This window comes from Thamnophis elegans, chromosome 8, assembly GCF_009769535.1.
Source record: "Thamnophis elegans isolate rThaEle1 chromosome 8, rThaEle1.pri, whole genome shotgun sequence".
Lineage (NCBI taxonomy): Eukaryota > Metazoa > Chordata > Lepidosauria > Squamata > Colubridae > Thamnophis > Thamnophis elegans.
Window position 1 is genome coordinate 9,259,410 of NC_045548.1, and position 13,836 is coordinate 9,273,245.

Below are 13,836 nucleotides of genomic sequence, written 5' to 3' on the forward strand. Positions count from 1 at the left end.
AAACTACTTTTAGTGACCCCAGCACATTTTTAATGTGCTGTCAAAATTTAGTAAACTGAAAAATAATCTTGTAGAAAAATAGGCATTTTCGTTTTTGCAATGCAAATCTTTTCTGCTATTTTTTTGTTCTACTGGATAGTAAATTATTTGTAGCAATCGAAACACTAATGTTGAAATATGGAAAGAAATTTAAAACATCAATAATGTGGCTAATAGATGAATTACAAATCTTTTCTGCAGACCATAAAATTATTACAATGAAACATTAATATTCCTCATAGGTAATTTAAAAATATGATGAAAGTGATTGATTATCTTTTAGCTTTCTTTGGGAAATGTTACCACCACACGACATTTAATTGTTCACTTTTCAACCTACCAAATATGTTTCTGAAACAATAAAATCATACCTCCGTTGACTCCATTAATGGCTCCAGAAGTTCTATGTGATTCTGATAACAATGATTCAAGCTTAATTACAGCTTTTTCCAATCTTTCTATCAAGGCCACCTCTGCCATTCTGAAAAAAATAAAGAGATACACATAATACTAGCTGTTGTATGAGGTGTGGATTTTAGAGAACCATTTAATTATATGTTTACACACAGAGACACACACATACACAACTCTTATTACTTTTACAGGTAACTCAAGGTGGTGAACACATTTGAGACACCTTCCTCCTATTTTCCCCACAATAATAATGCTGTGGGGCAAGTTGAGAGAGTTGTGGGCCCAAGGTCCCTATGCAGTGGTGGGTTTCAAAAAATTTTGGAACCTCTTCTGTAGGTGTGGCCTGCTTTCCGGCTCCACTGGTGGAACCTCTTCTAACCGGTTCGGTAGATTTGACGAACCGGTTCTACCGAATAGGTGCGAACTGGTAGGAACCCACCTCTGTCCCTATGCCAGCTTTCATGGCTAAGGCAGGTCTTGAAGTCATAGTCTCTTTCTTTCTAGCCTGGTGCCTTAACCACTAGACCAAACTTAGTTAATTTTCTGGATGTGAATACCTCTTCCAAACACAGGGCTATCTGTAGTGCCAATCACTGGCTTCAAAATGCCATACATGATGAGGCAATCAGAACCTTGTCTAGAATAGAATGGAATGGAATCTGGAAGGGACGTTGGAGATCTTCTAGTTTAGCCCAAGCAAGAGAACTTATACAATCTCAGACAAGTGACTGTCCAGTCTCTTCTTAAAAACCTCCAGTGACGGAACATCCATGATTTCTGAAGGGAAACTGTTCCACTGGTTAATTGTCCTCACTATTAGAAAGTTTCTCCTTAATTTCAGGTTGCTTCTCTCTTTGATCAATTTCCAACCATTATTTCTTGTCCTGCCCTCTGGTGATTTGGAGAATAATTTGACCCCCTCTTTTTCGTGGCAGCCCCTCAAATACTGAAATGCTGCTATCATGTCACCCCTAATTCTTCTTTTCTTTAGATTAGCCAGACCCAAAATCTGCAGCTGTTCTTCATATGGTTTAGTCTCCAGGCCTTTGATCATCTTAGTTGCTCTTCTTTGAACTTTTCCCAAAGTCTCAACATCTTTTTTGTAGTATAGTGACCAAAAGTGGTTGCAGTATTCCAGCTGTGGTCTTACTAGGGTTTTGTAACGCTGCATTAAAATTTAAAAGTGCACTGCATGCATTGTACACATGTAAAAAGGGGTGGGGCTAAATCACCCAGCCGCACCCCAACCCTCTGAAACCAGAGACCATCCCTACGGATGGCCTTTCACAAGGAAGTGAATAAGTGTTGCCAAATCACATCTTTTTTCTTTTTAAATTGACATTTCAAGTCAGTTAGCATCTTAGCAGTAGAACACAAGGAGAAAATATCCAGTCTTGACTAAATTCCACAATTGAAGTTTTTGCCTTGATTAAACTGTTTTTAAAATCACACTACATGTGTTAACCACCTCGAGAATTCAACAAAGTCTGTGAGATCTTCCAACAATTTAGCTAATAACTACTGTAAATAAGGTAATTATCACTACTTGCAATTTTTGCATTTCCTTTTCTTGTGATTTCACTGTTTACAATCAGTTTTCACTGAAAGATAGAAGGTTCCCCAAATTTGCAGTGAAAGCTGGAGACACCTCAAAAGTATTCTTTTTGGCTGTAATATGTATTAGATATTATTTATATTATAGGTAAATCCTGATTTAACAACAGGAATTGTGACTGGAATTATGGTAATAAATTGTTCCAGTCATAACTCGAGGTAAGTAATCACCAGTCTTTACAATGGTCACTAACTGAATGCAGGAGTTATTATGCAAATCCCTATAAGCATTTTTAACCTTGTCTTATACTTTCATCAAATGCTAGAAACCCAAGGATATTTTTAAAATAATGCCTAAAGTCTATGAGATCTTTTCAAGTTCACAAGACGTGCCTATTCAACTCACTGAGAAAGTATTTCCTTGTAACTAAATCATTCCTTAACAATAGCAAGAAACAGTAAGGTAGGCTTATAATATATCTCACAATTTTGATGGGATAGGAGTCTCTTCCTGTTAAAAAGTCTTAAGATTAAAGTCTGGACATCCCTGCTTTAGAATACCAAATACTGGATAACATAGGAAGGAGGGAAGGAGGGAAGGAAGATTTTTTCACATGTGGATATAATATCTTTTGATGCTGCAACAACCAGAGTATTTTGAAAAAATAACTGACTTAAAGTTACCAAGGCAACTGTTCTTCTAATTATCCATATAACATTTAATGCTGCTTTTTTGAATCATCATGCACAGATGCTTATTTTTTTCTTTTATTTTCTCTTTGCAGCCAATAAAATGTAACATTTTAAGTATTCCCTCTATCAATAGTTATATAAAGTACAGAGGACCTCTTTTGCCATGCGCTAAGATAAGCCTAATCAAATATTCTAAAGTGCTTGAAATCCAATTAATTAATGCCACAAATCCAATTACTGGAAGGAAACAAAAGTTGTTAATATCCAATGACAGCATGTATTCCAGTGTATCATTCAGTCACTCATGACATTGGTATGCCACCTGACTCTTGACAACCCTAGGAGATTTGTATCATAGTTAATAGAACTGAATGAATCAAAGAAGAATGAATGGCAAATATCCATAATGTCTACTATTCCATTCAGAATTCAGATAAATGTAAAAATGTATGTGTAAGACTATTTTGAAAGATAATAGAAAAATTTCTTACCAGTACTTATTCTATGTAAGCTACTGTCAATGGCCAGAATTTTAACTAAAAAAAGCTTTCTATGTTTCGATATATACCAAAAGTGTTTGGTTAATCATAGCAATTGAGATGACCACAATTGAACCCAAAATTTCTGTTGTTAAGTGAGATATTTCTTAAGTGAATTTTGCCCCATTTTACGATTTTTCTTGCCACAGTTATTAAGTGAATAACTACAGTTGATAAATGTGTAACCCTGGTGTTAAATGAAACTGGCTTGCCCATTGACTTTGCTTGTCAGAAGGTCACAAAAAGGGGATCACATGACCTTATGACACAGCAACAATCATAAATACGAAGCAGCTGCCAAGCATCTGAATTTGGATCACGTGATTATGGGGATGCTGCAAAGATCGTAACTGAAAAACTGTTCTAAGTCACATTTTTCAATGCTGTTGTAACTTTGGACTTTGAACTGTTCTAAGTCGAGGATTATCTGTACAGAGAAGAAGAATTAAGTTTTTAATAAAACCATGCAGATGATGATGATGTTATTTGCAAGCAAACAGACAAGCTCAGAGAACACAAAGGACTGTACACAGATAATTTCATTGAAAAAAAAATGTTCTACATACTAGTAAGAGAGATAAAGCAGTTCTTGAGGCAAGTGTAACTCCTGGTGGTTTTACAGATACGCCCATGCACTTTTCTTAATAATGGCACAATCCCACTTTTTATCTTTGGAAATTGAAATAATTCTGGATACTCTATTAAAATGACTGAAGCACGGAACAGTACTGTTTTATTACATTAGCTCTCAAATACAGCACACAGTCCACATGCAAACTAATTTATCCTTATTTGGGAATAATTGTCATTGCAAATTGCTAACCTAGTTTTACATTTCAATATACTGTACACTCCTAGGTCCGGGCTGCTTTTTAATTCTGGAATAAGCTATTTTCTAAACATTTAATGCTAACCCACATCAGGCTAAATTCCATGCGTGACCCGTCAAAACCGCGGTCCACTAAAGCGCGCCTGATCAAAGCGCGTACCTGACGTCATCAGCAGCGCGACAAATAAAATTAAAAATAAATTAAATTAAAATTAAAATAAATTAAAGCAAGCCGATTCACGTAAAGGTAAGGGTTAGGTTTAGGGTTAGGGTTAGGTTAAGGGTTAGGTTTAGGGTTACGTTAAGCGTTAGGTTTAGGGTTAGGTTAAGGGTTAGCGTTAGGTTTAGCGTTAGGTTAAGGGTTAGGTTTAGGTTTAGGTTTAGGGTTAGGCTTAGGGTTAGGTTTAGGGTTAGGTTTGGGGGGGGTTAGGTTTAGATTTACGCTTTAATTTTAAGTTTACCGCTCACAGCGTGCTGTTTTCGTCGCGCTGTGATGACATCACGTACGCGCTTTCGTCGAGCGCTTTAGTCTACCGCGGTTTTGTGGTGGAACCAATTCCATGGAAGCATCCCCTCTTGATTTGATGACTCTGAATCTCAAGGGCTTTTTTATTTATTTAATGTGCACCCTTTTGGAGTGATTCATAGCATACCAAAAGTCTTAGGTTGTGGTTCTTAAAAAGAGAGAGATCACAGAAGCAGGAATAGGTAGGAGGTTGTCATACAAAATGTATATAGAGAGACACAGGTGTAGCTCATCCGGAAACAAGCATTTAAAAACAAAAAGAATTGTTCATGAAAGCAAAATGATTATTAGGCCCCCTTTCTTTTTTTCCCCTGATGACCCGGGGAAGGAGGGGGGGCGATCAGTTTCCACCCAGGGTTGCTTTCTCTAAATAGGGGGGGCTTCTCGCAATGCCGCCAACTCAAAAAGGAGATGACATCCCACCAGGTGGAAAGTACAGGTAGATTTAAGAGGCTGCGAGTTCAGCATGTCACACAGCGGGCGCCGTGCCGCATTGGTGCCGTAGCGGAGCCCGCGCACCGAATTTTCACCCCCCTCCCGCAAATCCCATGCCGAAAAAGGGGGTGAAAATGTGCCTCTCCCGCCCAGACACCTGCAGCAGACCCCGCCCGGCCCCCGCTCTTGCTGCAGGCCCCTGCCCCAAATGGGCGGGGAGAGGCAGGCAGGCAGGCAAGCAATGCAGCAGCAGCAGCAGGAAGGCCGACCCAGATTGCTTTTCTAGACCGCAGAAGTGCCCGTTCCTGTATCAATCCTGGCCAAGCGGAGCCGGGTCTCCAACACTCCATGCAGAGGCGCGCACATGCACACGCACATGCACACGCGGGAAAGGCCCCTCTGCACAGTTGTCGCTCGTTGCCAAGCGTCCCCCCCCCCCTGCCTGTCCAAAACGCATCCTTCCAACCCACCCACCACCCCTATGCCCGGCCTTGCCCTGCCCTGCCCCAAAGCCTCGAGCTGCTTCGCCCCCTTCCCGCCGCCGGCAGCTCTTGCATTACCTGCTTGGATGAGCCGCGGCGCGTCTTTCTCCTCTCTCTCTCCAAAAAGCCACGAAACTCCGTAGGCGCTTCCCCTTCCTCGGTAGGAAGCGGTGTCTCACGCACACACACAACAAAAAGAAGCCCAAAAACGACGGGGTGGGTGGGTGGGTGCTGCAGCCCGGGGAGATCCCGGCAACACCAAATAAAGCCAAGTCCAGCGGGAGAGCGCGAAGAGGGTGGCGGCGGCGGAGGAGGAGGAGGAGGGAGGGGAAAAAAAGCACGAGGAGGTGGGGGGTGTGGAAATGTACCGAGCGGGAGGCGTGTGCGTGACGGGTTTCCCAGCGGCGGCGGCGGCTTTGCTAAGACACTGAAAGGAACTGGAGGGTAGGAAGCCCCTTTAGGCCCAGGCCTCAGGGAAAGGCCTCGCCAGGGAAGAGTCTGAACTGGTAAGGGGGAGCAGGTGCTGGGGAAACCATTGTGGCTTCATGGAAGGAGTGGGGAAAGTTTGCCACCCCTTCAATAATAATAATAATAATAATAATAATAATAATAATAATAATAACAGTAGACTTATATACCGCTTCATAGGGCTTTCAGCCCTCTCTAAGCGGTTTACAGAGTCAGCATATTGCCCCCAACAATCTGGGTCCTCATTTTACCCACCTCGGAAAGGTGGAAGACTGAGTCAACCCTGAGCCGGTGAGATTTGAACCGCTGAACTGCTGATCTAGCAGTCAGCCTGCAGTGCTGCATTTAACCACTGCGCCACCTTGGCTCTTCCAGCTCTGTGAGGTCTCATAGGACCTGCTGGCCTCCCCCCCAATTCCCAGGCAAGGCCAGATTAAAAGTGCCACAAAGGAGAAAGTGGGGTGCAGAAATCTGCTGCTTTGGGCAATTAAAGCTATTATATACTCAAGTCATTCTTTGGGAGACATTCTTGGAGCAACCTTTCCAAGGGAACTTATAAATAAGAATGCGATGGGTGCAACTATGATGGAAACTATGCGGGTTAGAAATGGGGGGGGGCACTGTGCTCCACACCTGGAGGGTGCCAGCATTGGGAAGGCTGCTGTGGGCACCGCACATCTGGAGGGTGCCAGCACTGGGAAGGCTGCTGTGGGCACTGCGCCGCACACCTGGAGGGTGCCAGCACTGGGAAGGCTGCTGTGGGCACTGCACCGCACATCTGGAGGGTGCCAGCATTGGGAAGGCTGCTGTGGGCACCGCGCTGCACATCTGGAGGGTGCCAGCATTGGGAAGGCTGCTGTGGGCACCGCGCTGCACATCTGGAGGGTGCCAGCATTGGGAAGGCTGCTGTGGGCACTGCACTGCACATCTGGAGGGTGCCAGCATTGGGAAGGCTGCTGTGGTGCCATCCGTGGCCATAAGGGATGCGCATCCCAGTTTCCTTGAAAGTTGCATAACGCTTTCGTCAATCTGTTCCTTTTTCCTGAATCCATCACTTTAATGAATGATGGGTCAATATTAACATTTAAAGGAAAGGGTTAAAAGCACATACTATAATGACGGATTAGACGCACATGTTAACTGAAAGGCAGGCACTGATAGAAAATAATGTCTCTATATTAAACTTCCTATTTTTTTATGAAAGCAAATACTAAAATAATTTCAGATTAGAAGCATAAAACCTAGGGCAGGCCTGCGAGAGGAAACATGATGTATATTTATAAATATGTGCAATGTGAGGATGCCCTAAGAGAGACTTAAAAATAGAAAACATTGAATGTTAATTGTATTCACACAGTGTCACATCTCCTGTACTCTTACTTATTTATTTAGGATAATTATATCCTTCACTGCCTTTCTCAAAAGAGATACTCAACAGCAGTTAGTGTTTTTCAATAAATAAAAAAGCATTCCCTTGCTTCAAACACTGTTTATAGCTCAGGTGGAATTTCTGTTCCCTTAGAAAAGAGCCTTTGACAGCTAAGCTGCATCTATAAAAGTAGTTCCCACTGTGGGAGGGAGAGTTATGGAATGTATCTAAATCTGGAATACCAGAGCACAAAATGTCTCAGTTCCAGAAATCTGCAAACAACTATGAAATGGCACTAAATGCAGGATTGCTACAGATGGTGACTATATTGCTACCACTGTTCATCATAAAGTAATATAGACAATTACAACAATTAATCAATGGACCCACTTGCCTCTAGAAGTTGTGGATGCTCCAACATTGGAGATTTTTAAGAGATTGGACTATTTGTCTGAGCTGGTACAGGGTTTCCCGCTTGAGCAAGGGTTGGATCATTTGAAGACCTCCAAGGTCTCTGTTATCTGTTAAATCCGTACTTTCCCCCAAAATGAAGACAGTACAGTTAAAAGCCTAAGTAATGTCCCTACAGATTTCTTTACAAGTAGGTTGACTTGTTATTTCTGCAGTACCACACACTTGCTGAAGTGTGAAAAAAGTATATTCCTGTCTTTCATCCCACCACAAATATGTCCGAATCTTAATACCATCACTCAACTCAGTTCAAGGCTGAAATTCGAAGCTACCTGAATTGGGCAATGAATCTGAGCAAAGCAGTAACACTTTGCCATTGTATGGATGACTTAGAGAGCAAAGGGGAGGACGGGACATTGAGAGGGAGAGTTCATGGCAGTGGTGGGATTCAGCCAGTTCGCACCTGTTCGGGAGAACCGGATGGTAACTTTCTAAGCAGTTTGGAGACCCGGTTGTTGGGAGAAATCTTTTGTTTTTTTCCCACTTTACAGGGCTAATCCTGTAAGGAAAGCAGGAAGGAAACATTCTAGTGTTGTTTCTAGCCTAATCTTTATTGCCCTGCTTACAGAAACTGCCTCCCCAGTTAACCCTTGTTAACAACTGAAGCGAAGTGCCCATTGACCTGAGTGACATTGACTTGGCCACGCCCTCATGATCACATGACCACCGAGCCCCCGCCTACCCAGCTGGTCATTAGGGCAGAGAACTGCTTGGTAAATTATTTGAATCCCACCACTGCTTCATGGTGTGAATTTTCTGACCTTAATATATCTATAATGCCAAAATGTTGCCCTAGTTTGGGAGCTAGTTTGAACCGTATCTGAAAGTTCATCTCAATTTCTGTATTGGTTTTTTTAGAATTCAAGATTTTCATGGGTTCTACTATTAGTCTAGAATAAAAGTTGGCAAACTCTTTTTTGTAAAGTGCCAGATCCTGCCCTTTCCTGCCTCTTTGTGTGTGGCTGGCAGGACTGCAGGCCAAACAGTCTGGCAGGCATTAGATAGCACCAACTTTTCAGCAAGGAGGCTGCAGATAGACTGCTGCTACAGCCCAGGATCCTCAGCCCCAGCCCATTCCTGTCCTGGGAGCTCAGCTGAGGCTCCAACCTGGCAATTTGTCTGTCCATTCTTATAGACTGTATAAAAACAGGTGGGCTGGATTTGGCCCACAGCAGGGGTGGGTTCCTGCCAGTTCTAACCTCTTCTATAGAAGAGGTTCCACAAATCTACAGTGCCATTTAGAACCGGTTCCAGCTCCCTCCCCCCTGCCTGTCCGCACATCATCAAGATGAAGAGCGAGAGGAGGAATTCTGGGAGTTGAAGTCCACAAGTCTTAAAGCTGTCAAGTTTGAACACCCCTGGGTTTTTTTTTTCTAAAGGGTTATTGGTGCAAGGGCCTTGTAACTTGACAGTTTTAAGACTTGCACACTTTAATGCCAGAGTTTCTGAGCCAACATGACTGGAAGAAGAATTCTGGGAGTTGAAGTCCCCAAATCTTAAAGCTGTCAAGTTTGAACACCCCTGGGGATTTTTTTTTTCTAAAGGGTTAGGGGTGCAAGGGTCTTGTAACTTGACAGCTTTAAGACTTGCGTGCTTCAAATGCCAGAGTTTCTGAGCCAACATTTTGGTTGCTAAGCAAGTGCGTTGTTAAGTGAGTTTCACCACATTTTACAAGTTGGCCACACCCACCCAGTCACATGGCTCGCAAGCCACTCCTACCCAGTCACATGGCTCGCAGGCCACTTCCACAAAACAGGCCACACCTACAGAAGAGGTTCTAAAAATTTTTGAAATCCACCACTGGTCCACAGGTTGTAGTTTGCTGATCCCTGGAATAGACAATCTGAATAATGCCCTTTAAAAACTTACAGAGGGAGAATCAGTGTATGTTATATCATACATGATGATATAACATATGTATGTTATATGATGTACGTTATAAGCCCCAGGAAAAAATGAGAAAATCTTGGTTAAACAACTCCAAAGAATCAATTCTATGGAACTACTCATTCGTTTGCAACATTACATCCCGAGATGGTGATAGGAGCAACATGATCTGCTCTCCTTTAAGCAGTCAGAGCTGGTACTGGAAAGGGGAGGCTTAAGATGTGGAAGAAACTCTATGGTGCTTATGCTGACCAAGAATATTGGTAAGAGCAGGGATCTGTATATTAACCCTGCATAACAAGTAAACAAACTTGATTATTATAGAAGCATAATTTCAATAACTTCCTTCCAAGGTTATGGAAATCCAAAAAGCACTGGATTCCCTGAAACTTTCCATTGCTTGAAAATGAAATGCAGTTTCTCACCGTGTTCATTGGTAAGTGTCAAGTACCAGGAAAATCAAAAGATCCCAACAGTTCACAAGATTTATTACAAGTTTAAGCTGTCTACAAGACCGCCTGCTGCCAATTACCTCCCAAAGACCCATTAGATCCCACAGATTAGGCCTCCTCCGGATTCCATCTACAGGCCAATGTCGTTTGGCGACCACCCGGAGGAGGGCCTTCTCTGTGGCTGCTCCGGCCCTCTGGAACGAACTCCCCGCGGAGATTCGGACCCTCACCTCCCTTCAGGCTTTCCGTAAAGCCGTTAAAACCTGGCTGTTCCGGCAGGCCTGGGGTTGACGAGTTCCCTTCCCTGCTCGAATTGTATGACTGTTGATTGTTTTTAAACTTTTCTCTGTATTTTGTTTGTTGTGTTACCTTGTGTGTACTACACCCCCCCCCCCCCCGGTTTGTTAGCCGCCCTGAGTCCCTCCGGGAATAGGGCAGCATATAAATGCAATAAACCTTTAACCTTTACAAGAATCTGAACTACTAACAGGCCAAGGAAAATTAGCAGGAGATAAGAATAGAAGGAACTCAAGCTAAGCTAGATTTAGATCTCTTGAGGGCCCAAAGAGATTCATGACTGATGATGCATTTGACTCCTCCCTCGGGCTCAGCCTGGTCATCTACATCGAGAATGTGCCCAAAATAGTACATGGATGGTGACAAATTGTGGATTTATGTTTTAAAATATTACTGTAGGTTCTCTTCCTTACAGGCAGAAGAATTCTCTGTGCGATGATGTAATTAGAATTTCCTCTAATCCTAATTCATTCCCATCTTCACTTCAAATTAATTAAAACCATGAAACATGGTTACAGGAAATACAAGAACAGAACAAAATTTTAAATAGACTTAAAATAAATAACCCTGCATATTTTCCATGAAAATATATTTAAAAAGATAACACTGCAGGTGGTTGTTGTGAGTTGCATCCTGTTTTACAACCTTTTTGCCACAGTTGTTAAGCAAATCCATGTAGTTATTAAGTGAATCATGCAATCATTAAGGAAATCTGGCTTCCCCATTGATTTTGTTTGCAGGAAATCAGCTGGGGAGATTGCAGAGGGTGATCACATGATCCTGGGACATTGCAGCTGTCATAAATACATTCCGGTTGTCAAGCACCTGAATCATGATCACGAGACCGTGGGATCACGAGACTATAAGAGTTGTAAGTGTGAAAACTGGCCATAAGTAACTTTTTTTCTGTAACTTCAAACTATCACTAAGTGATTGCTTATAAGTTGAGGACTACCTGTATTTCTACCTGTGTGTATGAGGTGTTTGGCTCCACCCAATTTGCATCAGCCCTCCAGCCACTGTAAAAACCACCCCAAAAATTAAGACCTTCCAAAACTTGCCCTGCAAAATAATTTTCTACTTCTAAATCACAGCTTCCTGAAACCATGCAAATTGCTTGGCAATGATGAAGAAATGATTTGTCATTGCCTTTTTTCCGGGATATTTTTCAATTCAGATAAAAATTGTAAAATGAAAAATGATCATAGGCCTCTGGGATGTGAAATGCTACTGATCTCATCCTTAAGGCTCATCCTAATACCTCTATATCCACCCCAAATGATCCAGAAGTTCTTACTGATATTTTATCATTGCTTTAAGGTTTCCATAGCTCAGTGGCTGGTTTGGGTATGTTTAAAGAACACCCTGTCCTCAAGAAAGTAGAATATATAAGCTTGGGATCAGTGTAGGAAGTTGCTCTCTCTCCCATGCCTGACAAATAAGCTTCTGGAATTGGCTGATCACTAAGAAGGTCTCTTCTATGGACCTTAGATCCCAAAAATGTTCCTATTAACGTAGGCAATCTTTCAAATAATCAGGTACTAAACTCTGTAAGCTTTAAAGAGGAAACTATTGGCAGCCTTCCAAACTGCTTCTATGGGGATGCATTGCTTTGGAAGGAGGGATGGTTATTTTAATGTTAATAATTCAGTGTATTAAAAATGATATAACATTTTAAAAATGCAACATTAAAAAAGATAGCCGTGAACACTGGAATCATTGAAAATATGTTAGGTTTCTTGCTAAATTATTCTAATTATACTGTTATAAACTTTTATCAGTTGAATGAAAATTAAATCGATATTATTTCAGTGCAGTCTCTTTTGAATAATGCTTGATTTGTGATAACGTCATGGACATGTTTAGGGAATGGCTGGGGGATGGGGGGCCGATTTGAAATAGTTTTATTTTTTTTACTTTTAAGTACTACTGGGTATTTCTTAATGGTCTCCTGTCCAGGAGTTAACCACTTCCAATACTGCTTAATTTTTCAGGATCGGCTAAGCTTGATAAAGCGCTGTCACCAACACATACATTTTAAGACTGCCTTTTCTTATGAAGTCCATGGGACGCTCTTCTCTGTTACTCTTTTCAGAGGATATATCACTCAGTTACAGGTGGTCTTTGACATTCAACAATTCATTTAGTTGGAGAGACACAGGCTGATAGATGGAAGAATACAATTCAAAATTAGCTAAACCTAATTAATTTTATTTGTAATAGACATAGTTGAATAATAATTGATAATGATAGTAATGTATATAATGTGGAGTTGATATGATAAATAATAATTGGATATGAGAAGGGAACGTTAGAAATATTTTTGGACCATATACAAAGGTTATTAATCACAATAATTATCACTATTAAAAAATAAAATAAAACTATATACAGTTAAATGTTAACTAATATGGGGAAAATGTTATGATATACGATATAATTACATAAAGAAAGGAGAATGATAATAAACTATATACATGGAGGATGGAATTTTTGGTATTAAATATTATGGATGTTTAGCTAAAACAGGATATGAGGATTTGATGTTAATGGAGGATTTTATAAACAAGTAAATGAAATGCTAGCATGTGGTTATGGATTAAATCTTTGGCATAGTTAAGGATGAAATATGTTTAAACAACTGTAGTCAACTAAAAGTGGAGGTATGATGATGTCAATATGGTAAACATTTGAGTTAAGATATTTGAATTAATATGAATTAATGGAAGAGATGCACAAAAACATGTTGTAACCAGCTGATATACTTTTTTTTAATATATACTTGTGTTCTTTTTTTCCCCTGTTTTTTCTTTTTTTCCCCCTGCCTTGTTTTCTGTTTTTTGTCTTTTTTGTGTTTTGATTTTTTTCCCCCCACTAGTGTGGGTATGTGTTATTTATGTAACAAAATAAATAATAATAATAATAATAATAATAATAATAATAATAATAACTCCGCCGTTGCCGGTCCCAAGCCCGGATGAGAAAGGAGGAAGGTTGGGATCAGGTTGGCATCTGGTCCCGTAAAAAAACCCCCCGCCAACCCATACAATATGGTGGAAAAAACGAATAAGAATTCCATACCGCATCGGTCGTCGCGCGGGTTAACAAGGGCCGCGGCGGATGTTGGGGTCCCTGGACATCCGTCGACAAGTGGGCTACAAGTGGACCAGCCAACAAAACGACAAAAATATAGTGCAGATGAAAACCGTGCCATAATGGCCTGTTACTACAACTCAGAGCCAGAAAAAAGAGGATATTTAAAGCGAATGTATGAATTATGGAAACAACAATATCCAGATTCAAATGTTAGTGAACAACGACTAGCAGATCAAAGGCGATTTATTATACGGAATAAAGTGTTTAGTGAAGTTGAACATGAGG

The 13,836-nt window shown here is 41.1% G+C and overlaps 1 protein-coding gene and 1 long non-coding RNA gene across 2 annotated transcripts in view; one reads left to right on the forward strand and one right to left on the reverse strand.

The window, feature by feature from the left end:
• Positions 1-5,818, reverse strand: part of CAP2 (cyclase associated actin cytoskeleton regulatory protein 2) — a 42,733-nt gene extending 36,915 nt beyond the window's left edge. The window contains exons 1-2 of the mRNA XM_032222742.1: positions 5,590-5,818; positions 411-520 (exon numbers count right to left, since the gene is read on the reverse strand). Of these exons, the coding sequence (XP_032078633.1) occupies positions 411-519 (109 nt within the window). The 5' untranslated portion in view covers position 520; positions 5,590-5,818. The remainder of the gene's footprint in view (positions 1-410; positions 521-5,589) is intronic.
• Positions 5,819-5,900: 82 nt separating this feature from the next.
• The window catches only part of LOC116512313, a 30,801-nt gene continuing 22,865 nt past the window's right edge, over positions 5,901-13,836 (forward strand). The window contains exons 1-2 of the long non-coding RNA XR_004255872.1: positions 5,901-6,017; positions 11,196-11,326. This is a non-coding gene — a long non-coding RNA (uncharacterized LOC116512313). The remainder of the gene's footprint in view (positions 6,018-11,195; positions 11,327-13,836) is intronic.